Source organism: Gobio gobio, assembly GCF_949357685.1.
Source record: "Gobio gobio genome assembly, chromosome: 12".
Lineage (NCBI taxonomy): Eukaryota > Metazoa > Chordata > Actinopteri > Cypriniformes > Gobionidae > Gobio > Gobio gobio.
The window spans coordinates 11,589,417-11,615,548 of NC_137105.1; the positions used below are offsets into that span (position 1 = coordinate 11,589,417).

Sequence of the window (26,132 nt, forward strand, 5' to 3'; positions counted from 1 at the left end):
TTTTGCTTCTAAATAACTGTAAATAGCAAAACATTTCTAAAATAAATTGCAAGGTAAATGATAGGGGAGTCAGAACCTTCAGGCAGCTCCTCTCAATAGGGTCCATTGGAGTTGACTTCGGATGGACCACCCTCGCATCCTCTCGACCACACTCCAAGGCTGACCACAGCTCCACCACAATTGTCTGGACAAATCCTGCGAATCAAGTTTAACCACTTTAACAGCCTGAAAACCTAGCTTCCGTGTTAAAACTTCTCCCTTGAGCCACGTCATCTCAGTGACTAACTATGTGCACAAGTCCTTAATCAATAGTACCGGGAAATGTAATGATTGCAGAAACACTAACAATGTAATTCGGTATTTTTTTAACATGACCTTTGCAGTCTGAAGCTGTCAGCAGAAAATATGAAAAGATGCTGTTCTTCTCTTTTTGTAGATTAAATTGGTCATAAATAATACTTCTAGCTACCTGAGCTTTGCAAGGCCAACATGCCTGGGGCTGTAGCAGCAACCTGGGTCACCATCACACCATATCCAAACTTCTCACACCTGCTGACCTAAGATAAGAGAAAGAATGGAGGAAATACACATCCTTCAACTTCCTGAGTCTGGAAATATTTAATACCTAGCATGACCCATGACAAGTGAGTAGACTCAACAAGTAATGAAAACTTGGGCATAAATGTACTCTACAAAATTAAACAAGTATGTTATGTTATGTTATGTTATGTTATGTTATGTTATGTTATGTTATGTTATGTTATGTTATGTTATGTTATGTTATGTTATGTTATGTTATGTTATGTTGTTATGTTATGTTATGTTATGTTATATGTTATGTTATGGTGAAAAGTTATGGTGAAAAGTTATGGTGGCAACCATGTTAATTTTTTGGGTGAACTATCCCTTTAAAGGGTGGGGTCTAATGCTATTTCATGCATTCTGGTTTATTTACACTGTTAAAGAGTTGGACTCTCATGCTAAACATGGCCAATATAAAAAAAAAAACAGAGTTGGACATTTGCCGGAGTATTTCTGTGCCAAATACACTCCTTCAGGATTGTAATAATTTTCAGAAAGTTTTTTTCCCCGAGTATGGCCCTGTACGACATCATAAAGGGTGGAACTGCTTGTATGGGCACTTCTCCCGGATGAGTACGCGCGTGCACACATCAACCAGAACTAGAGCAAGAGCACGTCCATCAACGAGCTTCATTCGAAATCGAACACAAGGTCAACAATGTCACTAAAGAAGTGTGTTTTTGGTTATGAGGGAAAGATAACCTTGTTCAGCTTCCCAAACAACCCAGCGTTAAGGAAACAGTGGATGCAGTTTGTGGAGTTCTGCAAGTGTGTTTGTTTGTTCCCAGTCTAAACTGCATCAAATGTCTGTGTTTTGTTGGCAATCAGCAAACAACACGAACGTATAGTGAATCGAAAGTTATCCAGGGATAATGCCAGGGATAAGGTATAGTGTGTGTGTGTGCGTGTGCTTGCTCGTGACTCTTTAGCTCCACCCACGCACGCCTCCACTAGCTCGGCTGTTTTCGGAACGACTCGGTACAGCGTATCTGTCTTTTATAAATATGATAAAACTAAAGACACTTGGGAGATATGAAGAATGCAATACTACTCTATAGGTACTCAAGATTAACATGAGATTGTCAGAAACTGTGTGTGTTACCCTTTAATGTAAGTATCACTAGCCACTAATATTCTTTTTCAGAATAAAACGCTTTTGAAAGCGGCATCTGATTATATTACCTGTAGTTTTTTGGTGAATCTTGAGAACATGTAGGTGACACACTCATTAATGGCTCCAGTCTGTTGGAGAAGCAGCAGTCCTTTTGGTGTGGCAGCAAAATTCAGCAGGTTGTCCAACAGCATCTCTTCCCAGGCCACTCTGTAGAACCAGGATAAAAGATTCAGCAAGAAAGCTAATTATTTCTTGTTCTTGTTGATTCGTTACCACAAAACAGCACTGGCAGGCCAAGTTGGAGTTTAGCACAGAAACAAACAGCTTGTGAAGGAACAGGGGATCACTGGAGGCATGATGGAGAGATACTCACACACTCTGCAGCTCCTGGGAAGCAAGCACTGGGGGAGCTCCAGGAACAGGAGTGGGAACTCTCTCTGACATTGAGATTGTCTGCGGGGGAAGAGAATTCGCTGTCAGGCTGGACTGCTGCACAGCATTCAAACCCTTTGGCTAAATAACGAGACGACATGTTGAATGCAATGTTGATTCCTCACACCATTCGAACTCAGACTTTTTGAAGGCGGAGGAACCCTCGGGAGGTTTCATTACTGACGGCGCAGCACTTTACTACTGCTTCTATATTCTACAAATCCTCTCCACACAGCCCAGAGAATGGACGTTCAGCAGTTCTTCCAACATTAACACTGTTTTGCTTGGGGAACAGACACTGCAGGCTCTAAAGCTGCTGTCTAGAATAAGCTAAAAAATAAATGGAGGCTTGATTTCGGCTCTGAGAGGACTGATAATAACAGAAAATGAATTTTCAATAGGCAGAATTACATGTTAAAAGTGTTTAGTGAAAATGTTTTATAGTTTATCCATAAATAAAAAAATATTACAACTTTCTTGACACACAGTCATTTCTGTGGTACGCGTACGCCAGATACACTACTGTTTTTTTAATATAGAAATTAATACTTTTATTCAGCAAATTGATCAAAAGTAACAGTAAAAGACATTTTATTGTTAGAAAAGATGTGTATTTAATTTAATTGCTGTTCATCAAAGTGCCCAGAAAAATAAGCATCATGGTTTCCACAAAATTATTAAGCAGCATAAATTACATGTTTTTTTGTTTTTTTAACACTGATAATAATAAGAAATGTTTAAGCACTAAATGAGCATAATAAAATGATTTGATTTCTGAAGGATCATGTGACGCTGAAGATTGGAGTAATAATGCTAAAAATTCAGATTTGCCATCACAGGAATAAATTAAATGTTTATTCAAATAGAAAAGTTATTTGAAATTTTAATAATATTTCACAATTATTATTATTATTATTTTTTTATATAAAATAAATGGAGACTTGGTGAGCATAAGATACGTCTTTCAAAACATTTTTAAAAAGTCTTACTGACAGAATATTACGATAGTACATTTGTCAGTATGACATAGGGACTGGTCAGATTCCCAGACAAAAAAAATTGCAATTCTGAAAAATGATGCATTCCAGTCAGGGAGTAATTAAATAAACAACATGATAGACTACATGAGTTATTTTATCTATGGTTAAAGGATTACTTATTAAAGTTACCAAAATTCTCTGCCACTGACGTCATAACACTCATACAACCACAGACAAACATAAGACTAAACATGATGAAATTCTGGCTTTTATTATAAATCACTGATAGGATGATTAAGAGAAAACTTACTTTAAATGTGTGCTTTTACCTTTCATGGGTATACATACATACACACACACACACACACACACACACACACACACACACACACACACACACACACACACATATTACTGTACAATATCTAGTTTAATGTGTATGACATTAATACATATAAACCTATTTCAAAGGTGCTATGGCATGGGTCGGCAACCTATGGCACACGTGCCAACATTGGTACATGGAGGAATAATCACTGACACGGGACAATAGCTAAAGAGGTGTATGTATTTCATTTAAACAAAGTCCCTCAAACTTGCACACGGACATACATTTTGAGGTAATCCTCATAGTCACACAGCCTGTTTTATTAAATGTGGTGCTATAAATACTATTAAAGTGTGAGATGCGTTAATGCACAGATCCGACAAACCATTCACACGCTTCTGTGATTATCCTTCCGCGAGCCATAGGTTGCCGACCCCTGTGCTATGGCATAGTGGTTAAAGATCTGGACTGGTAACTGAAAGATTATAGGTTTAAAGCCCACAAGGGCATCACTATTTTATATTTACAATATTGTTAGTCTGGATAAAAGAGTCAGCTAAGAGTACATTGGTAATAACTGAACTAGTGAGGCTAATGTGTATTAAGGTCACCATTCTCCAGGCTTTAGCGATGCACTCATGCAGGCTGTATGGCCGTAGAACTTGCAGCCCCTCGCAGGTGTTGTACATCTGCCGACAGACGAAGATAAAGGCCCCGCTCACGGCAGTAGAAATCTCCAGCTCGCTGAACACATGCAGCTCTTTTGCCAACAGCCTCTGGGTAAACTGCACAACCACATGTGCTGCTGAAATACTGTGGAAATAACAGCACAACATATTAGTACTGTTATTCTAAATGTATAACTTATTAAAGTACCTAGCTCTGTGAATGTTATTTTAGAAATGGCAACTGCGGCAAATGGCAATGGAAAATTCTATATTGTTCAACTTATTTTCAATGTAAGAGTAGGTGAGGACATTTGTAACTTGAATGTGCAAGACTTCTGGTGTCATGCTCTTTCAATTATCTTAACTGTACAAAAAAGTCTGTTGTGTTGCTTGATATTGCAAACTGGTATTCGTTATCACATTATTTGTATTTATTATTGTAATCATAAACACTGGTTTGTAGCACAAATACTGTAGTTATATACCCTTTACAGCACTTTGCTATTCTTCTAGTTTTTTTTACCTATAGTGGCTAATGAATCGGAAGTCTTGTATATTTGCAGAAAATAGCTTACTTCTAAGCATTGCAAAATAAGGTGGATTCTATTCTATTGGCATTCATCTTATGTTTCTTTTGCAGAGTATGTTTCATCTTTTACAACTCATCTCACTAAAGACACAGGTGTCAAAAGGTCCTTTCTTTTATTAAGAAACTCATCCTTTCATTCTATGCATGCTGATGATATATATGGCACAAGTGCTGACTAGCTCAAGATGACACTTGCAGGAGGAAGAAATAATGAATGTAACCTGAGAGCAAAATTAGATTTACTTACCTTTCACCCTCGGCCGAGACGAGATTTCTGTCATAAAGCAGGAGTGATAAACCTCGTTCAGTGGTAGCGATCCTCGCCAGCATGTCTGCTATGTGAGTCAGGGCACTTTCTAGGGAATTTAATTTGGGCTGCAACAATAGACAAATTGAAAATGCTTGGGGTGAACAGTATAATGCATATAAAATGCTGCAGATGAGGTCTCTGATGAGATGTTATATAGAAGGTTACAGTTTTATCTCAGGACTTAAATTAACAGGCTGCTTCTAGTGAAACTGTAAAAAAATTCCATGACATCATGGAAATGGCATAAATTCCTCTCTTATATGTACAGTCAGAGTTGCTCTAAAGATACATTTGCCATATATATAATTTGGTCTATGTAAGAAAAGGGGTTATATATCATTAAAATCATATTATTGTTTTACTTTTTTTAAATAAAATAATGTACTACAGTACACTAACATTCAAAAGTTTGAGGTCAGTAAGATGTTTCTTTTTAATAAGAAATTAACAGGAAGGATGCATTAAGTTGATGACTGATTTTAACATTGATAATAATTAATCTCTTGAGCGCCAAATCAGCATATAAGAATGATTTCTGAAGAATCATGAGACATTGAAGACTGGAGTAATGATGCCGAAAATTCAGCTTGAGTAAATTACATATATATTACATATATTAGAATATTTTATATTAGAATATTAAAATTAGAAAAGTGTTACTTTAAATTGCAATAATATTTCGCAATATTACTACTTTAATTGTATTTTTAATTAAATAAATTGGCTAGCATAAAAAAATATTTCAAAAACATTCAAATCCCAACTTTTGAATGGTAGTTTATACAATGTTCTAATGTCTGGTTCTGAAATGTTGTCATGGTTGTACAGATCCTGTTATGTTATGTTATGTTATGTTATGTTATGTTATGTTATGTTGCTATGTTTTGTTTTGTTTTTTTAATAAAAAAATTTAATTAAGAAAGAAAAAAAGAGAAAAAAAATAACCATAGAATTGATGTCAAAACCAACATCATATTAACATAAAACTACCCACATTAGCATGCCTATTCAGTATTCAGGAACTTTGCCCTCTATAATGGACGAGAGTGTGCACTTCTTGTGTAGATTGCCATCATTACTCATACAAATTCAATGAAAAAAAGCAAAATCATACAAGTGTAGAATAGGGTTCCTGTAGTGAAGCAGCATTCACATTTCATAATTATGTCTAGACTCTTGATTACATATGTGCTGATGGAAGTGTTCATGTTGAGCTGACCAGCTTTCCTTTGAGCAGGGTGATAACGGGAGCCAACAGAGTCTCTATAACAGGGATTTGGTAGAGACACTCCACAGCACACTCAGTGCGGTCACACAGGGTCCTCAACACCTCCATCACAAGATGAGTGGGGGACAGGGAGTCTGGAGAATACACAAACAAACACACCTGTGATCATTTGTTTGGAGCTTTTAGTTTTTCTGCAGAACTCAGTTAGTGCAGCACAACATGTCCGACGAAGACAAACCAAGAGTGCAAAAAGTGTAAAAAAATGGGTAACATTTTATTTTGATGGTCCCTTTTGAACATTATGTTGACTACTGTGCAACTACATGTCAATTAACTCTCACTGGAGTATTAGTAGACTGTCTGCTTAATATCTGCTAACTCTTTATTGTGATGGTCCTCCAACACACATTCTATTGACTTTGCAACTACATGTCAACTTATTCTAACCCTATCAGTCTACTAATACTCTACTAACACTCTATTGAGATGTAGGTCCAACGTTACTTATAGTCAACAGAATGCGTTAAAGGGACCATCAAAATTAAGTTCAGTTCAGTTCAGTTAATTTATAGAGCACATTCAAAAACAGCCACTGGCCGACCAAAGTGCTTTACACATAGAAAACAGAGCCAACAGAAACACTTTTTTATGCTGTCTGGTTAAAGCCTGGTTCACATGAAAATGAGAATTCTGTCATCATTTACTACAAATTCTTATGACTTTCTTTCCTCTGTGGAACACAAAATGAGAAATGTTGAATAATCTGATGGCCATTGTTTTAAATGCAATTGCAAAAAAGTCATACAGGTTTGGAACAAAACCTTGCAGTTTTTGGTGAACTACAGTATCCTTTTAAATAAACATCCTAATCAATAATCAGCTCAATGTGGTAATATAATCACTGTAACTGTATAGTGCAGTCCTGTAAGTTTTCTTGATAAGACTGAATAATTGATTTCAAAGGAACAAGGAAGTGAGTAAGTTCATAAACCTGAGGAAGACATAATAGAACCTTGTGTCACAATACAGTTGTGTCATTGTGAGAAGGATGATCTGGCACACCCATATTAGCACTAACATTTACAAAAAAAAAGGTAATAAAAAAAAAATAATAATTCACATGCATAGACGCACGCACTCCTTATGGGCAGGCGTGGTTAAGTTTCTGATATAGAGTTAATCAGAGTTTATCACTCTATGATATGTACTTTTATGACACACCTGCATGTGTCGTCTCACCACAGGACGGTTTTGGGTGTTGGTACATGATACTGATCAGAATCACAACCAAGTCGGTCAAAGTTACCGGATCTGAAATAGACGACAAGTTAAACATGATATAAAGATCGTTTAGTGAGTCAGATTTGTTCTTCTCAAACATTATCCGCAACCTAGGTTTGCTTCCACCCCTCTAAACCCACCTCTCCTCTTCTTCACTTTAATTGGAAAAAGTTTCCTTCCATTAGTGTACATCACAAGCCTCCCGAGCACACACAGCGAGTGAACCAAATAAACAAACTCCAGCTCTTTAGAAGTGTAGAGAGTTCTCCGAGCAGGGCCTGAGGGGCAAAACACAAGAACATGTCATTCGCAGAGCATGCTCTAAATGGATTCAGTCATTTGCATGTGACCTCTTGTTTCTAAATTAGCACTGAAATATACATTTTAATCTTTACACAACCCTGAGTGCAGAAAGGTTGTATATTCAAAAAGCATTAGAGAAGAAAGTAGTTTGGTTTATGCGCTGGGTCTCACAAAACTCGTAAAATACATGTCCAAGTCCAATAAAAAAAGGAAATTATATAGATCTTATGTGCCAGAGAAACAAGCACGCAGCCATCTTTAGAATTTTGTGTTTGGACTTCCATTGTCGCGGTAGCTCTGTATATTTCTATGGCATTGCTGTCGAAGACTAATTCGCTGGTGAAGTGGATTTACTTATTGTAGAGTTAACGAAAGTTATCACGAGCTTTGTAATGTTTGATGCGGATGTCATAACAAAAGCCAGCAGCGCTGAAAAGGGGTGGGGCTACATAAGCTCTATACTGCTTAAAATGTATAAAACAGTCAAATTTTATATAAAAAACATGAAGCATGAAGCATTTCCTCCATTTCTCATAATACAAAACAATAAACAAAACAAACTCTCAATACTTGTATAATGATTTTATTTATTACTGCATATTTGAGTATTGATATATGGTGGTATACCTCAATTTATGCTGATTTAAATAAATTGAATTCATCTAATGAGAATCCTCATTCGGAATAATAGAAATAGCTAAAAATCTAAACTCATGGACATATGCTAAATTGCCATGCCTAATGCTGGAACAAAGAAAAAAATATTTATAGTATATAAATAAAAATACATTTAAAGTTTTTTTTTTTTTTATGTCAGCTATACATGTTTCTGTGATTCCACTGAAATCTATAGTAATACTACTACATGAGTAACCTTAAATGAGTTTTCTATGGAAGAATCATAAACTGACCCTGATCACAGAAACCAGATAAGCGTCTTTTGAATACAGCTGATGTGTTACGAATATTTTACAGCTGTGGGAGGTTTAAAAGTCTGGTAGCGATGACTTGTGTATACAGCAGAAGATAACGCAATCAGTCAATACTGCACGTATGTTTGGGTGTTTTTATTTTTTCATGTGAATCTTTCAGCTACAATACAGAACCTGAATTCTGGGAAATTTATTCACTGTAAATCCACAAACCCTTGGAATTATCTCTGGCAATGATAATCTAGCTAGTTGACCATGAGAAGACAGTCTGTAAAAGCACACAGGGGGAAAACATAAGCCCTGTTCTGTTGTCAAAGTATGATACTGCATGTGCACATTGTGGGCAAAAGTTCAGCCGTACCAATCTGCTGATGTTCCAGGCTGTGGATAATTTCCAAGGTTTCCTCTCTAACTGAATCACAGGAATCGAAGTAATAAATGCACTGCTGCAGAGCATTAACAATCTGGGAAAAAAGGATTCATAAAATCCATAATTAATCACTTGAACATATTACTTATTAACAACACACTTGAAAAAAAACTAATCATTTTGCCCATTTAAACCAGCCAGTGAATATTGATTATGTTCAGAATAGTATATTATCATACTACAAAGTATACTACAATTTCTGCAGTGTACAGTATGAATATTTTTAGTTTGATGCCACTAAACATGCTCCAGAGTAGCTGCAATGTTTTTCAAATCAAATGTAAGGCTTTAAGACCCTTTTTAATTAATATCATACGAGTGCAGTATGGCAATATCTATTTTATACGTAAGGGATAATGTACATCCAGCCGGTTGTTATCGCAGAATAAACCCGACAGAGTGATCAGGACTTGCATCACTCTGAAGGGGTTTATTCTGCGATAACAACCGACTGGATGTACATTATCCCGCTTATTACACGGCTACTTGTCTCAAGTAAATTAGACACGAAATACTGTCTTGAGTTTAAATATTCAATTAGCTCTTATGCAAAGCTTCCACGAAGAAAAACCGTTCCAAACTGTTTTAAGCCTTTATTTATTGCTGAAATTATTTGTTTTTACCATATATGTTGAAATTAATGCTGAAAGGGATAGTTCATCCAAAAATGAAAATTAGCCCATGATTTACTCACCCTCAAGTCATCCTAGGTGTATATGACATTCTTCTTTCAGACGAATAAAATTGGAGTTATATTAAAAAAGTCCTGACTAATCCAAGCTTTATAATAGCAGTAGTTGTAGCTGTATTTGAAGAAGCTAAAAATGCAGCTGTCTGTCAAATAACTGCTCCACATGGCTCTGGGGGGTTAATAAAGGCCTTCTGAAGCGAATCGATGCGTTTGTGTAAGAAAAATATCCATATTTAAAACTTCATAAAGTAACGTTCCAGTCGTGAAACCCTTGAAGTCTTCCATTGTAACCGGTGGTGGTTAAGTGTTTTTCAGTCACAAGATGGGGCCAGACAGTCAACGACATCTGAGTAACACGTTAAGCACATAAGTAGTACCGGTCAAGATAACTCGTAGTATCCGGATGAGCGGTGTGTTATTCACTTTGGCGGTTGTTAACTGGGAATAACATACCGCTGGAATGCGCGATTGACCAATCAGAATCAAGTATTCCACAGAGCCGTGTAATAATAAACCATAAAAGGATGATAAAAAAAACACAATTCTATCTTTTGAACTTTAATTATGACAGCCATATTGTGATTCTTTTTTCTGTCCTCAAATTTAAAACCTCTTGAAATTATAATTCAAACTTTTCTTATACCATTTAAGATATTTAAGCCTTTTTATGGCCTTAAATTTAATAAAACTAAATGTAAGACTTTCTCCCCCAGTTTCACAGACAAGGCTTAAGCAAGTCCTAGACTAAAATGCATTTTTGAGTTGTGTTAACTGAAAGAAACTTGTACTGATGTATCTTAAAATATGTCAGTGCCATTGTTTTGTCTTAAGATACACACCAGTAATGTTTTTTTTAGGGCACATTTATAAAAGTTACTTAAATGTACTAATTGAACTAATGCCTAATCCTAGTTTAGCCTAAGCCCTGTTTGTGAAACCGGGCCTCTAAGATCCACAGGGATCCTGTGCTCATCATCTGACAACAATGTAGTATACATAATATTGCTTGAAATTGTCTATGGTATTGCTTTACAGATTTTTTTTAAAAAATGCAGTTTTCAGTATGCTAGTATGATCACTAGATCTTATGGTTAGGGCTAGAAGTCGGAGTTAACAACTGTATGTCACATAGAATAACTCACCAAAGACTTGTATTTCCTCTCAAGAAGTCTTAAGACAACAGTTCTGCTGTAGTAGCCATGCTAGAAGACAATATTTAGACATCAAATTAAATGGTATTTAGATCGTTTGAGTACAGAAATAATTTTCTTAATCAGTATTTGTCATATTTTTTCAGTAAACATACTTTAACCTCCTTAAAAGAAGATACATTTACATGAGAAGCAAAACTGAATTTCAGAGAAATTGTGTTTTATTGTTTTTAGTGTAAAAGGCCTGATCACACCAAGAACGATATCTTTATTCAATAAAGTTTTAAAAATCCACATAATGATAATAACACAGGAAAAATATTCCTGAAGTCACCATCAGAGTGGGTTTTTTTTGTTCAGCTAATGAAGCATAAACAATTAACTGGATAATCAAAATCCTCCCTAATTTACAGCATGCGCTGATGTTGATGCAAATATAGTTATCATTATAAGAAACATGAACTCAATATACATTATATTGCCAAAAGTTTTGGGACGCCTGCCTTGACATGCACATGACATACCATTCTTGGAGTTGGCCCACCCTTTGCAGCTATAACAGCTTCAACTCTTCTGGGAAGGCTTTCCACAAGGTTTAGGAGTGTGATTATGGGAATTTGTGAGGTCAGGCACTGATGTTGGACGAGAAGGCCTGGCTCGCAGTCTCCGCTCTAATTCATCCCAAAGGTGTTCTATCGGGTTGAGGTCAGGACTCTGTGCAGGCCTGTCAAGTTCCTCCATACCAAACTCGCTCATCCATTTCTTGATGGACCTTGCTTTGTGCACTGGTGCGCAGTCATGTTGGAACAGGAAGGGGCCATCCCCAAACTGTTCCCACACAGTTGGGAGCATGAAATATGGAGGTCTTTAGCTATTGATTCTGCAGAAAGTTGGCAACTTCTGCGCACTGCGCGCCTCAGTATGCGCTGCCCCAACTCTGTGATTTTACGTGGCCTATCACTTCGTGGCTGAGTTGCTGTTGTTCCCAATTGCTTCCACTAACATTATAATATCACTAACAGTTGACCATGGATGGAATATTTAGTAGTGAGGAAATTTCACGAATGGACTTATTGCACAGACTGTGGCAACCTATCACGGTACCACGCTTGAATTCACTGAGCTCCTGAGAGTGACCCATTCTTTCACAAATGTTTGTAGGAGCAGTCTGCATGCCTAGGTGCTTGATTTTATACACCTGTGGCCATGGAAGTGATTGGAACCCCTGAACTCAATGATTTGGAAGGGGTGTCCCAATACTTTTGGCAATATAGTGTATATATATATTCAGGACAAACATTCTCAAGCTGTGTTCACACTGCCACTGACTTTTTCCCTGCATGTCACCAGTGGCTGGCGGTGAGGTCGCTAGTGTGCGTTCCCAGTACTAGTTGTATAGTAACATTACAAAACAAACATTTTGGAGGGAAAAGACTAAATGTAAATAGAACCAACACACAAAAATTCTTCATATTAAAGATGAACGAGAAACAAACAGCGAGTGTTCTTTGCCATCAATGGCTATGTATCTGCAACAAAAGCTGTTATGGAAATTTGAATGCATGCTTTAACATTACTTTTCAGTAACCAATGCCTTATTAAGTAAAGCTTCAGATAAGTTCTGCTTAGTTTCCCCGAAACTAAATAACAAGAAAAGGCCTAGTACAGAGAAATTGTAAAAGAGGAAACTTCATGTACACAGAGACATATCATAAATTATAAGAAAGTTGCTGACCGCTAAAATATTTTCTCAATCTTGCTGCCGACACTCTCCACTACAGGATGCAGTAATGGATCATGCGCAGTCCACTGACTACATTACTATTGGTTGTCGCTCCCAAAATTCGCTCTTCATTTGTATCGCTGGACACGCCTACATTCTGTCGCCAATGGTCACTGTCGCTCATGTTGCCGGAAATCACCAGCTCTCCATTGAAATGAACGGGTTCATGTTGCTTTGTTGCTGCATGTCGCTGGCAGTGTGAACACAGCTTAATTTAGAAAATGGCATGCATGTGTTTTGTTTCGGGTATTTGGTTGTTTATTCTTTGATAAAAACTTGGCTTACCATCCATTTCTTAAACCAGGTGGCTTTGATATCCAGCAGAGAGATTAAGTGTATAGGCTCTAGGGATTTCTCTGATCCGGGACTGCTCATGCCTTGTTCAGAATGCAGAGCGAGAAGAGAAAGGGTGTTCTCAATGATTTCCTCCATGTACCTAGAGCACAGGATGAAATCTAATTTATACTCAAGAATCTGACAAAATCAAGATATAGTACACAATATTTGGGAAATGGGATTTAGGAGAGAAAGCTCACTTCTCAGGGTGTCGTATCCAAAATGTTGTTACTTCCTTTTGAAAGTCGTTCATTAATCGCATCTGAAACGACCAAAAAGAAATAAATTAATCTATATCCAAGTATCCTAAACTTTATTCATATGCAATGAGGAAGGAAATGGAATATACCTGTTTGAGGAGACGAGCCATATCTGGTCTGTTCGCATCAATACTTGTAGTGCCGCTGGGAAAACTCAACTTGTGGTACAGGAAATGAGCCTCCAGGCTTTTTGCTGAAAAGAGATGCTGACACTTCATGAGAACGAATGGACAGACTGTTCATTCTCATATATACTGAATATTAAAACATATTGCATGTTGCTAAAGTAAGTTTAAACTATTACCGATGCTAGCGTAGATATCCTTAGTCACATTTAATGGAGAAGACGAAAATGTCTTTGCAAAAAACTGGAGGACTTTATCCTGTGAAAACAAAACGTTCATGACAGTGTTATTTTAGCATCATTGAGATATTAATTAAGTATATCAATGATACTTTTACCCCCAGTTTCACAGACAAGGTTTAAGCTAGTCCCAGACTAAAATGTATGTTTGAGTTGTTTTAACTGAAAGCAACTTGCACTGACAGGTCTTAAAATAAGTTTTGTCTTAAGATGCACACCAGTAATGTTTTTTCTAAGGCATGTTTATAAAAACGTTACTGAAATTCCCTAATTGACTCTTCGCTAAGCCCCGCCCTCCTTAGTTACTGTTGCTACGCCTGACAAGCTTTCGTGCCTGGCACGTCTATTAAAGGTCCCGTTTTTCGTGTTTTTTTGAAGCTTTGATTGTGTTTACAGTGTGCAATATAACATGTGTTCATGTTTCGCGTGTAAAAAAACACAGTATTTTTCACACAATTTACTTATCTGTATACTGCTGTTTTCACTGTCCTCAAAACGGCTTGAAAGATTTCCCTGTTCTATGAAGTCCCTCCTTCAGAAATACGTAACGAGTTCTGATTGTGCCAGCGGTTCCCGTGTTGTGATTGGACAGCAGCTTAGCACACGCAGAGCGCACGTTACCGGAAAGGTCACGCCTCTCACCATAACGGGGATGCATGCGCTCAATGATCTCTAAGTACAGCGTCCCTGGGAAAGCCAAACAAAGGTGACTTGACTCCGGGATGAAAATAACAGCGTCTCGACGACATGGCAACAAACAAACTATACAAACGCAACCGAACGCAACACTTCCTATTCTCCACGCGGGAGCAACAAGACCACGCCCCCTTTTTCGCGCGTTCTTGTGGGCGGAGGTTAGTCGACATACTGCTCTACTGACATAATTAAAGCAGGAAATACCAGGATGTAGTCCTAACCAGCCGTTCGCTGTAGGCTTTGAAAGGGAACTTCTGTTAAATAAAATATCTCGCTTGGCATTGAACTTTGAGCTTTATAATTTTACAGGTATTATAAATGCTCTAACAGCAACATTACACACTAACTAAAGTTTGAAAAATGGGATCACGAAGAACAGGACCTTTAAAGTATGTATGCGACGGTGTCAGACATTCCCAAGGAGATAATTAGTCATTTTTGGCGAACAGGTGAAATATCTGAGAGAGCAAGACAAAAGGGACTGCAGTATGCATTCGAGGGATATATCCACAACATAATATGCAACCGATTAGAGAATAACTTCATCAAAATTGAAGTTAAAGTCTATAGGTCCCAGCGCAAGCAGCAGCCGCCTCATACGCTGACCATTCAAATGGAATAATATATATATATATTCTCCCAAACTGATCTGATTGTTGTGGATCAAGCAGTTTGGGAGAATATTATATATATATTCTCCCAAACTGCTTGATCCACAACAATCATATGGGGTATTTTGCACTGTAAAATCATCCTACCTGTTTATTTCATACTGATATGACAATCTGATGGGGTATTTTGCACTGTAAAATCGTTTTCCCCAATAAGAATCCTCGGTAAAGTTACACTGAATTATTTAATGTAAGTTAGTCACACACAAACGCTAACACGCAGTAGGATTTTTCGATGCGGTCGCATGGATCGATAGATATAGCTATAATTTTGCGCTACGGTAGGAAAATCTGACAAGGTAGGAGAAACCAACAGAACACCGTCATTTCTCCCCTTGGGTTTTAGATTTGGGGAAGGGAAAAAATTTCACCCCCTGTCCAAACTTTTAGGATACCGGGTATCAGATATGCACAAGATATCGCTCGAAAGCTTGACAGACCTTCCGCGCCTAGTTACGGTTGCTAAGCCACGATTGGCCTGTGGCGGTTTTCGGGCAAGGCTTCAGGCAAGGCCTAATCCTGGCTTAATCTAAGCCCTTTCTGTGAAACCGTTATGTGTCATTTTTATTCGTTTTTTGCTTTCAACTATTTCGCTTTTTTACTTTTTATTTCAGTTTTATTTATTTCAGTGCATTAAACTAAACTAAAATGAGAAATGTTGCTTGGCAACTAACTGAAAGAAAATGCGTCTAAAGGCTGGACTACACATCACGATTTTTGCTCATATTTTCGCCCCGATTTGCAGATTTACAAATCAACAACAGTTTCAGAAAGTCTGCGTCAGTCTGCAGATTTTGGGCAGATGGAGTGGACAGATTTCACAGACAATCACGCATTGTATGATGGGCAAAAACTCTTTTTAGCTTCAGATTATGATTCCATCCAGTCGGAGGATATCAAACAAGTTTGATATTTTGTGCCGATTTTAGAAAACATATCAGAGTATGACTACTGAAACCAAAGCTGTCCTATATCTACCAATGTTGCAATAAAATACAACACAAATACAATAACAATACAAAAGCAAATTTAACAGAACACGAGTAACAAATTAGCCTCAATATTTGACTAACCAGCACAGATAAAGCAACTGGCAGCACCACATACCTCTAACTCCCATTGTAATCTGTAGAGTCCATACTGACCCATATTTTTTTTTCTTTTGTGACTCGGCACACAGTCTCTTCAACAACTACTGCGGTCATAATGCCTATTGTTTTCAAATCGGTTCAGATTTTAAAAGTTGCATAGTGTGTTACAGCCTTAAGTTTTTAATGTTTAATTTTATTTCAGTTAACATTTATTTCATTTAAAGTAATAAAAATGCTTTTTTATGGTTTTAGTTAACTATAAAAACTCTAATTCACAATATTTAATAAACTCCTACATACTGTGAGATTCAATACTAAAAGTGGAACGGGTCATGGCCTCCCACTCCACACGAAACAAGTTATCTGGAAACTGCTTGAAAATGTTGGCCCTCATATTTCCACATTAAGCAGCTAGGGAAACAGTTTTGCTGTTTGGGCCATGGCTGAGGTCAGTACTTATTTAGCACTTAGCTCTTACGCTGAGCTCAGGGTCAGGGTCAGTGAGCGCAGCAGAGAGGTTTCGACGCAGACCAGTCCAGCTTTCACAGCTCAGGACATCAGAGGGAGGGGCATAGCACAGAGACTGCAAAGCTTCCCAGCGAACCTGCAGTTAAACACATCAGGATGACTGCTTTGTGCTGAATCACAGCAAACCACAGTTCTCTCTTTCTATAACTGAAACAATGGAAAGTGGGTGTATCAGAGAAGGAGATTTCACCTCTCGTGGTCTACCGGGGTCAAGCTTCTCAGCGATGACTTGCAATTGTTCATGTTTCATAAATGCATAGCTCTACGTGATGAAATCAAAGACATCAGTTAGTGATTTAGTCTATGGTATGAAAAGCTGAGATAAACACAGTTATATGCTTGTCAAAGAAAACATAGGAGTCCCTGTAACTTATTTAAACAAATACAACAACAACCTGATTGAATGAAGAGTCACTGTCAGAGCAGTTGTCAGTGTAATGGTTGCTTGACTGCTCATGTTGGATCTTCCTGTCCATTTCCTCTTTCTTCAGCTGATCTTCCTCAAATTTATTGATTAGTGATTCCACAACCACCATCATGGTCTGTTTCAGAGTCTGCATCATCTGTTTATACCTACAGATGAAAAAAGCAAGTCATTCAAGTCATCATCATTTTCTAGTCAACTGTGAGGAACTAAAAGTAAACATCACTGCGTTCGAAAAATACACCGATCAGGGATAACATTATGCGCACTGACATGTGAAGTGAATAACAGTGACTATATCTTCATCACGGTACCTGTTAGTGGGTGGGATATATTAGGCAGCAAGTGAACATTTTGTCCTCAAAGTTGATGTGTTAGAAGCCGGAAAAATGGGCAAGCGTGATGATTTGAGCGAGTGATGGAAAGACCTAGTTCTTGTGGCGTGTTCCCGGTCTGCAGTGGTCAGTATCTATCAAAAGTGGTGCAAGGAAGGAACAGTGGTGAACCATCGACATGGTCATGGGCGGCCAAGGCTCATTGATGCACGTGGGGAGCGAAGGCTGGCCTGTGTGGTCTGATCAAACAGACGAGCTACTGTGGCTCAAATTGCTCAAGAAGTTAATGCTGGTTCTGATAGAAAGGTGTCAGAATACACAGTGCATCGCAGTTTGCTGCGTATGGCGCTGCATAGTTGCAGACCAGTCAGGGTGCCCATGCTGACCGCTGTCCACCGCCGAAAGCAGTGGGCACGTGAGCATCAGAACTGGACCACGGAGCAATGGAAGAAGGTGGCCTGGTCTCACGAATCACATTTTCTTGTGGATGGCCGGGTGCGTCGTTTACCTGGGGAACACATGGCAGCAGGATGCACTATGGGAAGAAGGCAAGCCGGCAGAGGCAGTGTGATGCTTTGGGCAATGTTCTGCTGGGAAACCTTGGGTTCTGCCATCCATATGGATGTTACTTTGACACGTACCACCTATCTAAGCATTGTTGCAGACCATGTACACTGTCAGAAAGTCCGTCCCGGAACAGAAAATCTGTAGCGTTCTCTGACGGACTGATATCAGAGTTGCTACTTCCAGTAGACTGATGTGATGACAGCTCCACCTGTGTGCTCCTGATATTGTTCAATGTTGTGCGTTCATGCAATGAATACCACAACATAACTTTCCATAACTTCATACCATCCTAATATTGTAAATGGATGTCACTGACTGCCTGACAAATGCTATTAAAGAGAAGTTTGAAGAGGATTTACTTCTCCTGTGCCTGATTCTCTTACCGGAATCATTGTCCATAATTGTCCGTCTGCAGAACTGCAAATTAACTAAGGTTGCTGGAGGTGATACCCTGCAACATACACCCTTTCATGGAAACAGTATTCCCTGGTGGCTGTGGCCTCTTTCAGCAGGATAATGCACTCTGCCACAAATAAAAAATGGTTCAGGAATGGTTTGAGGAGCACAACAGCGTGTTTGAGGTGTTGACTTGGCCTCCAAATTCTCCAGATCTTAATCCAATCGAGCATCTGTGGGATGTGCTGAACAAACAAGTGCTATCCATAGAGTCCCACTTCGCAACTTACAGGACTTAAAGGATCTGATGCTAACATCTTGATGCCAGATACCACAGTACACCTTCAGGGGTCTAGTGGAGTCCATGTCTCAATGGGTCAGGGCTGTTTTGGCAGCAAAAGGGGGACCAACACAATACTAGGAAGGTGGTCATAACGTTATGCCTGATCTGTGTATAGTATTTGAAAAACAGTAGGTGAAAAGTACCTGGATAACATACTACTTCTGTCGAGATTCTGAAATGCGCATTCAATGGACACTTTACTATCCAATGGGAGGCCATGGGAGAGGATTTATAAATAGTAGTAAAGCGACGCAACTGACGGTAGTGTATTTTGAAATAAACTTCAAAAATATATTGTTCATATAATGACTCAAAATATGTCATATAAAATACAAAGCTTTATGGGATAAGTAGTTAATTTTATCATAAAAGACATTAAGTACACAATCTTGTGCGATTGTTTTTTTGCTTCAAATCAATAGCCCCTTTCACACATGTTCTTTACTGGTAGATTACTGTTAAGAGATCATGTGTGAACAGGACCTTTTCAAAAATACCGGTAAATCGGTTCTGGCAATTTTCTGGTATGAGAAGTTGTAACATTACCAATAAATTACCGGTATGATGCTGTGTGTGACCAAATTATTAAGACTACCATTATGAGCACATACGAGGTCAGAACGAAAGTCTGGGCTAATAATAAAACTCTGTCGTAACGGTTTAGGGTAAGTTCCACTTCTTTTTTTAACTGTTTTTCTATGTATACATGTGCTAGACAGATGTCTGAAAGTTGTGCCACTTCTTGCACTCGAGACCCTGCCTTCTTTTTCATTCATCAGCACTGTGGCTCTGAAGTTATCGTGTACAATAGTAACTGCAATACTATAGTAGCCTACCCATTATGTGTCTCTCTCATGTTTTTAAGAGCAAAACTGCGTTCTGTCTTCTGTGTGATCATCCCCTTACGCATGTCACTCAAAAGTAAAAAGAAAAGTAGTCAAATTGGACAGATAGTGAAACTAAAGCTCTCCTCCGCATCCATGTGCATAGTGAAGAAAAGTGTTTAAGTGTTTAAAGGTAATTTCCAATGATTGTCATCACTGTTTACCGGTATTTTGGTACTGATGTGTAAAAGGAAGAAATGCTGTTGCTTGTGTGAACTGCACATGTGTGTATTCATCCTGGAGGTTTGATTCATTGCTTAGACCTTTTTATTGAAAGAATTTAAAAAATTTGAAAATAGCTGTTGAAATTTAATTGGTCTGAAAATATTCAGATATCGAACTACTTTTAAAATTGCATTGATGTAGATATTTTTGCATCATGCAATGAGGAAAGCATCCAGTTACATGAAAACACATGGTATTTTCACTTTCATCACTGCATTTCATATTAATTTCAGTTTCAAAAGATTTCTGACAACGTTTACTTTATTCATTGCATTGATGCAGATGAGTTTGCATCATGCAGTGAGCAAACATTCACAAAAGTATTGTATCATATAAAGAAACGTGGTAAGAGGAATCATAAAAACACATACTGTGTGGACTCCCTAGTTCTCTTGGTAACAGCGTGAACCAGACTGTCCTGCCCGGACCCAATAGCATGACTGTCACCCCTGGTAAAATTCTCAGTCTCTTCTTCAATAACCGCTCCCAAACTGCTCTCCACATACTCCCGCAGATACTTCACAAACTCATAGCTGGAGAACAGAGGGAGGGCACAAAAACAGGTCAAACAAACAGTGATCACAATCATGCTTAAAGGGATAGTTCACCCACATTTTTTAATTACCCCATGATTTACTTACCCTCAAGCCAGTATATGACATTCTTCTTTCAGACGAATACAATCAGAGTTATATTAAAACATGTCCTGGCTATTCCAAGCATTATAATGGCAGCCCAAAATTTGAAGTCCCAAAAAAAGTGTATCCATCCATTATAAAAGTAATCCACGTGGCTCCAGGGGGTTAATAAAGGCCTTCTAAAGCGAACCGGTGGGTTGGTGTAAGAAAAATATCCACATTTAACACATTATAAAGTAAAATATCCGCCTTCGGGATTCAGCTTAGGGAAAAAGCGTAATTGGCACGACGATTACTTTTATAATGGATGGATACACTTTTTTGGGCTTCAAATTTTGGGCTGCCATTATAATGCTTGAATTAGCAGGACATTTTTTAAAAATATAACTCCGATTTTATTCGTCTGAAAGAAGAAGGTCATATACACCTAGGATGGCGTGAGGGTGAGTAAATTATGGGTGATCATTTTTGGGTAACTATGCCTTTAACAAGTACTGGAAGAGATAGATCTCTAACTTGTGAAAGTGCTTGTCAGTTTCCTCCAAATGAAGCAAGATCTCTTCGGCACATTCTACCGATGGTGCTCCCGAGATTCTGTCTTTGACACTTTTCAGGAGCTCTCGCAGCAGGGTCTGGAGCTCTGCCTCATCCTCGCTGGAGAACTGAGACATCGCTCCTCAGGGGGGGGGTGTGATCAGCTCTTCTCTATGGGGATCTCCTGCTTAAAAAAGCAAGGTGTTAAGTAAGGTGTGTTTGGCTTATAGTAACAGTGGTGGGAAGAATACACAGTCTACACAGTGTTTTCCCACAAAGTTTAGATTCCTGGAATAATTTTAAAACAGACACTTGTTGCCTGCTTTTCCGTCAGTATGTGACCTAACCCATTAAACAATAAAACAAACAAAAAAATAAAATAATTTGTCTATAAAAGCAATTTCAAAATCATGAGAAACAAAGATTCATGTTGTGTGCCCAAATCTGATACAGTATAACGTTACATTGTACACAACACAGGGCTCACTTAATAAAGCTAAACATATGAAATATAGATATATTATAAATAACATTTAGGCTACCCTACATCGGAATAATACATCACAGGCTAGCTATGCTATACGTCATTAAATATTAAAACTGAGATGATCAGAATTCAATTGTTGGCATTAAGCTTCTATGTTCTCCTTACAACATTAACATTACACATACAGCTTGAGTAGTTTTAAACATTACCTGTTTTAATTTCACATCATGTATCCAAACAGACGCGCTACACCGATTTCATAACATTAGAAATCATCCATAATCGGACGCAGAGAGATGTATATAAATCAGCTTAGCATCCGTTAGCAATACCCGTTTCTATGGAAACAAGCACAGCTGAGCTGAAGCATCCGCAATAAGCGCTTACAAAACACTAGTTATATGTAAAAAAAAATACGCTTCACGGCACAACCGTATGGTTATTTAACGTGTCTATCAATATTTAAGACGCGAATATTAAAAATTAAGAAGATAAAAACAAAGAAAGAAGAAGAAAGAGGATGTTTTCATGTGTTTGACGCTGACTGAAGACGCCAGCGTTGATCACGTGACAGGAGTCTATCACGTGACTTTTAAATGTTCCGGGTTTCCTGATTCACATGATGGGACGAGACTGAAGAGGAGAATCTGGTGAAATAGTACTTGTATTAACACAAATAGTCAGGCTTGTTGAGCGCAGACTAAATCATTGAATATAAAAGATTTTTATTTTTCCATTGGCAGCTAATTTAGAGTGAACAGTTGTACAGACTTCAGCTAATAATGGCCGCTGTTGACAGCTTCCAGCTTTTGTATAGAGAAATTGCCAGATCATGCAGCTGTTATGTGGAAACGCTGGCGCTCGTAGGCGCGTGTTACACAGCCAGCAAGGCTGTTGTATTTATGAGGGACTGCTATAGTCTGATAAGACTTCATTTTATTCCTCGTCTTGTGTGCCATAGAGATCTTAGTCAGCAATATGGACAATGGGCTGTCATATGTGGTAGGTTTCATTATCTAATTTATGCATTGAACCTTGATATACATGTCTTAATACTGCATAACATGAAAGCTTATTTCCGACACGGAATACAACTAAATAAATACATTTAAAAAGTTGTTTATTTGTAAGTTTATATCTTAAAAGTATTTTCTTTCCCTCACAATTCTGATTTGTTTGAAAAGAGAAAAGGTCACAATTATCTTCTTTTCTTTTTAAATCAGTTGCATAAAAAACAATTGTGAGATGTAAACTCAAGGTACGTTTACGCGACAATTATGTACTAAAAACAGTACATTATTTACAGAAAAATAATTTTCTTTGTACAGAAGACAAGATCCCCTAAATACGCTCTATTACATATGTCAGGCCAGTAGTTGGCAATGTCACAAACGCACATTGCGTGTGCCATCACCGTTTTCACAGGTTCGCGTTTTTGTAGTTTACACGGAGACGATAACGGTATCGTTTTCAAAAACTTGCACTTTGAAACGTGTTTTCAAAAGTTTGGGTTTTCATGCCCCCGAAACACTGTTGCCGTGTAAATTACATGTAAAAAGTTTTTAGATTTTAGTTGAAAGCGGTGTTGTGTATACAGCCACTAAGAATTCTGAAAAAAAAAGCGAGTTTATAACTAACAATTCTGTGAAGAACAGTCAGAAATGTGAGATATAAACTAGCAATTACGAGGAAAAAAAGTCAGAAAAGAGAGGGTCACAATTATCTTTTATTTTTTAATTCAGTTTCTTTCTTTTTTTTAAGAAACACAACGCGCCTATAGTTGTATAGTATAGTTGATTAGTAGAGTTAAATAAGAGGCGATCTGGCGCTGGAATGCGTTTTTGAAATCATGCAGTGCTCGTGGCGCTGTTTTCAGTATCGGTAGCTCACAGACTAGCGCTTCAATCGGTTGCTGTTGCGGAGACTTAAATTCGTTCCGTTGAAATCACAAAACGAAATGCACCCATTGTGATGTGTCCCTTTTCTTGATATACAATCACTGAACATCTTTGGTTTTAATGAGAAAATACATAAACTATACACAGCGGATCTATGTTTTTATTCCCTAACATAAAGAATCTCTGCACTACAAAATATTGTATTATATAGAAGATGTAAGGATGAAACTATCATCCCATTTCTGGACACACACACTCCTATTGCAGATTTATTTATTTATTTATTGACCTGAGGGAGCGGTTCTGGCAGACCAATCACAGCGCTTGCGGTCCACATAGAATTTACGCTTAGGTAAATTTTTGGAAAGGGGTACGTCGTAGGGTACTGCACAGCCTACGGCGTACACCTAACGCAGAAGTATAAATTGGCCTTAATGCGGCCTTCACGTGCTATTGGAATTGTCATAACTAGTTTCCTAGGTAGAAAATTGGACATGAATGCCCTCTCTAGTCAAAATGTGAATGCGATGAGCTTGTAATCACAACTTCAGAAGTGGGAAGTAGGAAATTGAAGTGTGTGAAGGCAGCATTAACACATAATGTGCATGCGTATTCAGATTCATTTTTTTTTTATTATTATTTTGTAGTTTACACGGAGACGATAACGTTATCATTTTCAAAAGCTTGCACTTTGAAACTTTTTTTAAGTTTGTGTTTTCAGGCCCCCAAAATGCTGTTGTCGTGTAAATTAACAGCCAGAACGCATGTAAACATTTTTCCATTTTTAATTGAAAATGGTTTCGTGTAAACAGCTCCTAAGAATTCTGAAAAAGTGAGTTTAGAACTAATAGCTCTGTTAAGAACAGTCCGAAATGTGAGATGTACACTAGCAATTACGAGAAAAAAAGTCACAATTAGCCTACCTTTTTTTAAATTCCGTAATTCCATATAGGAAATAAGCTTTAAAAGTATACTGATATTTTACAGATAATTACCTGACTTGCATGGACAACAAATGATCTTTTTTTCCATAGGTGCTTCAGAGGAAATAGCAAAAGCATATGCAGAGGAACTGGCCAGGCATGGCATCTCTGTGATTCTGATCAGCAGTGACATCAGTAATATGGCTGACACTGCCAAAGCCATCTCAGACACTCACGGGGTAGAGGCCATTTGGATTGAGGCTGATTTCAGTCAGGGGCCCACGGCCTGCAAACCTATAAAAGATGCCATCGCCGGTAAAGATATTGGATTCATCGTTAATAGTCTGGATGGGTCTCTGGACACCTCTCAAGACTTTACAGATCTCTCTGAATCTGTAGTGTGGGATACTATCAATAGAAATGTAGTAGCTGCCACTCTCATCACCCGACTGGCACTGCCTGCTATGGTGGAGAGGGGGAAAGGAGCAGTGGTCAACATTTCTGCTGGGCGCTGCTTGCGTCCGACTCCTAGAAAGGCTGCTCTCTCTGCAACCACGGTCAGATTGTCTGTTTGTCTACTTATTTTTAATCCAGTATGATATGTGGAGCTTTACTTTGTCTTATGATTCAAATGTTTTTTAAATTCCCCACAGGCCTTTTTCGATACCTTCAGTCGCTCTCTGCACTATGAATATGGTAATCGAGGAGTCTTTGTGCAGAGTCTGCTGCCTTTAAAAGTCGCATCTCAAAGATCTGCTGGCTGGCTGGTGCCAAGCCCACAAGTGTATGCCAGCCATGCTCTTTTAACTCTGGGCATCTCTCACCGAACCACAGGATACTGGCCTCACACCATACAGGTACATTTTAAGTCACTGTAGCAAGTTTCCTCTTTTAGAGAAGATGGTGTGTGCAGTATATTTAGTATTTCAATGCTTTTCTGTTTCACCTTTTCTCTAGTTTGGACTGGTTCAGTGCATGCCAGAGTGGGTATGGATTCTGGGATCACGTGTGTTCACAAGAGCCACCTGACAGGGATGCTTCCCCTCCGTGTGAAAGAACTGTTTTTTCAAAGTGATGTTGCAGAGTTTTCTTTAACCAATCTTACAACAAAATGAGTGATTAAAGTGTTTAAACTTAAAATCAACTACTGTTCCTTTTACCCCTCATACTGAGTTCTAAAAGAAATGCAAGGGGTATTATAGTAATGTTACAGCATATAATCTAGCATGAGAAACACAACTGAACATATTCCAGATGCCAAGGCTGAATGTTGGTAGGAGGCTATACACTGATAAGGTGACGGTCTGTTTTGGTTCAAAATCTGACTCTTCGATAGCAAGTGGATGGCTTTGAGAAAACCTGTTACGCACACCTCCTTCGAGTCACCAGCCAGATTTTCAGTAAATCTGTTTGCACAAAACTTTTTCCAAGTGGTTTGAATGGTTGAATCATGATGACAATTCTATAATGGTTTGCACTATTTCTTTTTGACTTAAAAATTCCCTTGTGCATTTTACAAAGCTCATATTAATATTTATATATAATATATTTATTTTTATTCTAAGTGTTTTTGAGTATACTGGCTATACTCAGCATTGATAGATCATTGTGTTGCCAGTGTTTGGTTATTGCAGTGTATCTCATTTAGTTGTTGCAATGAATCAATAAATATCCTCAATGCCTATAAAAACGACTGTGTTTTATCATTTTAGTGACAGTTTAGTGAAAGA

General features: G+C 38.1%; 2 protein-coding genes across 2 annotated transcripts in view; one reads left to right on the forward strand and one right to left on the reverse strand.

Annotated features, from left to right (window-relative positions):
• Positions 1-22,148, reverse strand: part of tbc1d32 (TBC1 domain family, member 32) — a 65,798-nt gene extending 43,650 nt beyond the window's left edge. Inside the window, exons 1-21 of the mRNA XM_079831088.1 lie at positions 21,791-22,148; positions 21,077-21,278; positions 20,294-20,455; positions 17,144-17,321; positions 16,939-17,010; positions 16,699-16,824; positions 13,703-13,781; positions 13,488-13,591; positions 13,339-13,400; positions 13,088-13,238; positions 11,011-11,070; positions 9,109-9,211; positions 7,653-7,790; positions 7,453-7,542; positions 6,223-6,365; positions 4,941-5,068; positions 4,048-4,249; positions 2,070-2,149; positions 1,765-1,903; positions 470-557; positions 77-195 (exon numbers count right to left, since the gene is read on the reverse strand). Coding sequence (XP_079687214.1) covers positions 77-195; positions 470-557; positions 1,765-1,903; positions 2,070-2,149; positions 4,048-4,249; positions 4,941-5,068; positions 6,223-6,365; positions 7,453-7,542; positions 7,653-7,790; positions 9,109-9,211; positions 11,011-11,070; positions 13,088-13,238; positions 13,339-13,400; positions 13,488-13,591; positions 13,703-13,781; positions 16,699-16,824; positions 16,939-17,010; positions 17,144-17,321; positions 20,294-20,455; positions 21,077-21,231 — 2,379 coding nt within the window. The 5' untranslated portion in view covers positions 21,232-21,278; positions 21,791-22,148. The remainder of the gene's footprint in view (positions 1-76; positions 196-469; positions 558-1,764; positions 1,904-2,069; positions 2,150-4,047; positions 4,250-4,940; positions 5,069-6,222; positions 6,366-7,452; positions 7,543-7,652; positions 7,791-9,108; positions 9,212-11,010; positions 11,071-13,087; positions 13,239-13,338; positions 13,401-13,487; positions 13,592-13,702; positions 13,782-16,698; positions 16,825-16,938; positions 17,011-17,143; positions 17,322-20,293; positions 20,456-21,076; positions 21,279-21,790) is intronic.
• A 53-nt stretch (positions 22,149-22,201) lies between these two features.
• On the forward strand, positions 22,202-26,073 carry hsdl1 (hydroxysteroid dehydrogenase like 1). Its single transcript, XM_079831090.1, has 4 exons — positions 22,202-22,583; positions 24,514-24,959; positions 25,056-25,259; positions 25,360-26,073. Exons 1-4 carry the CDS (start codon positions 22,364-22,366, stop codon positions 25,429-25,431), a joined length of 942 nt encoding a protein of 313 aa, XP_079687216.1. The 5' UTR covers positions 22,202-22,363; the 3' UTR covers positions 25,432-26,073.
• The last annotated feature ends 59 nt before the right edge of the window (positions 26,074-26,132 follow it).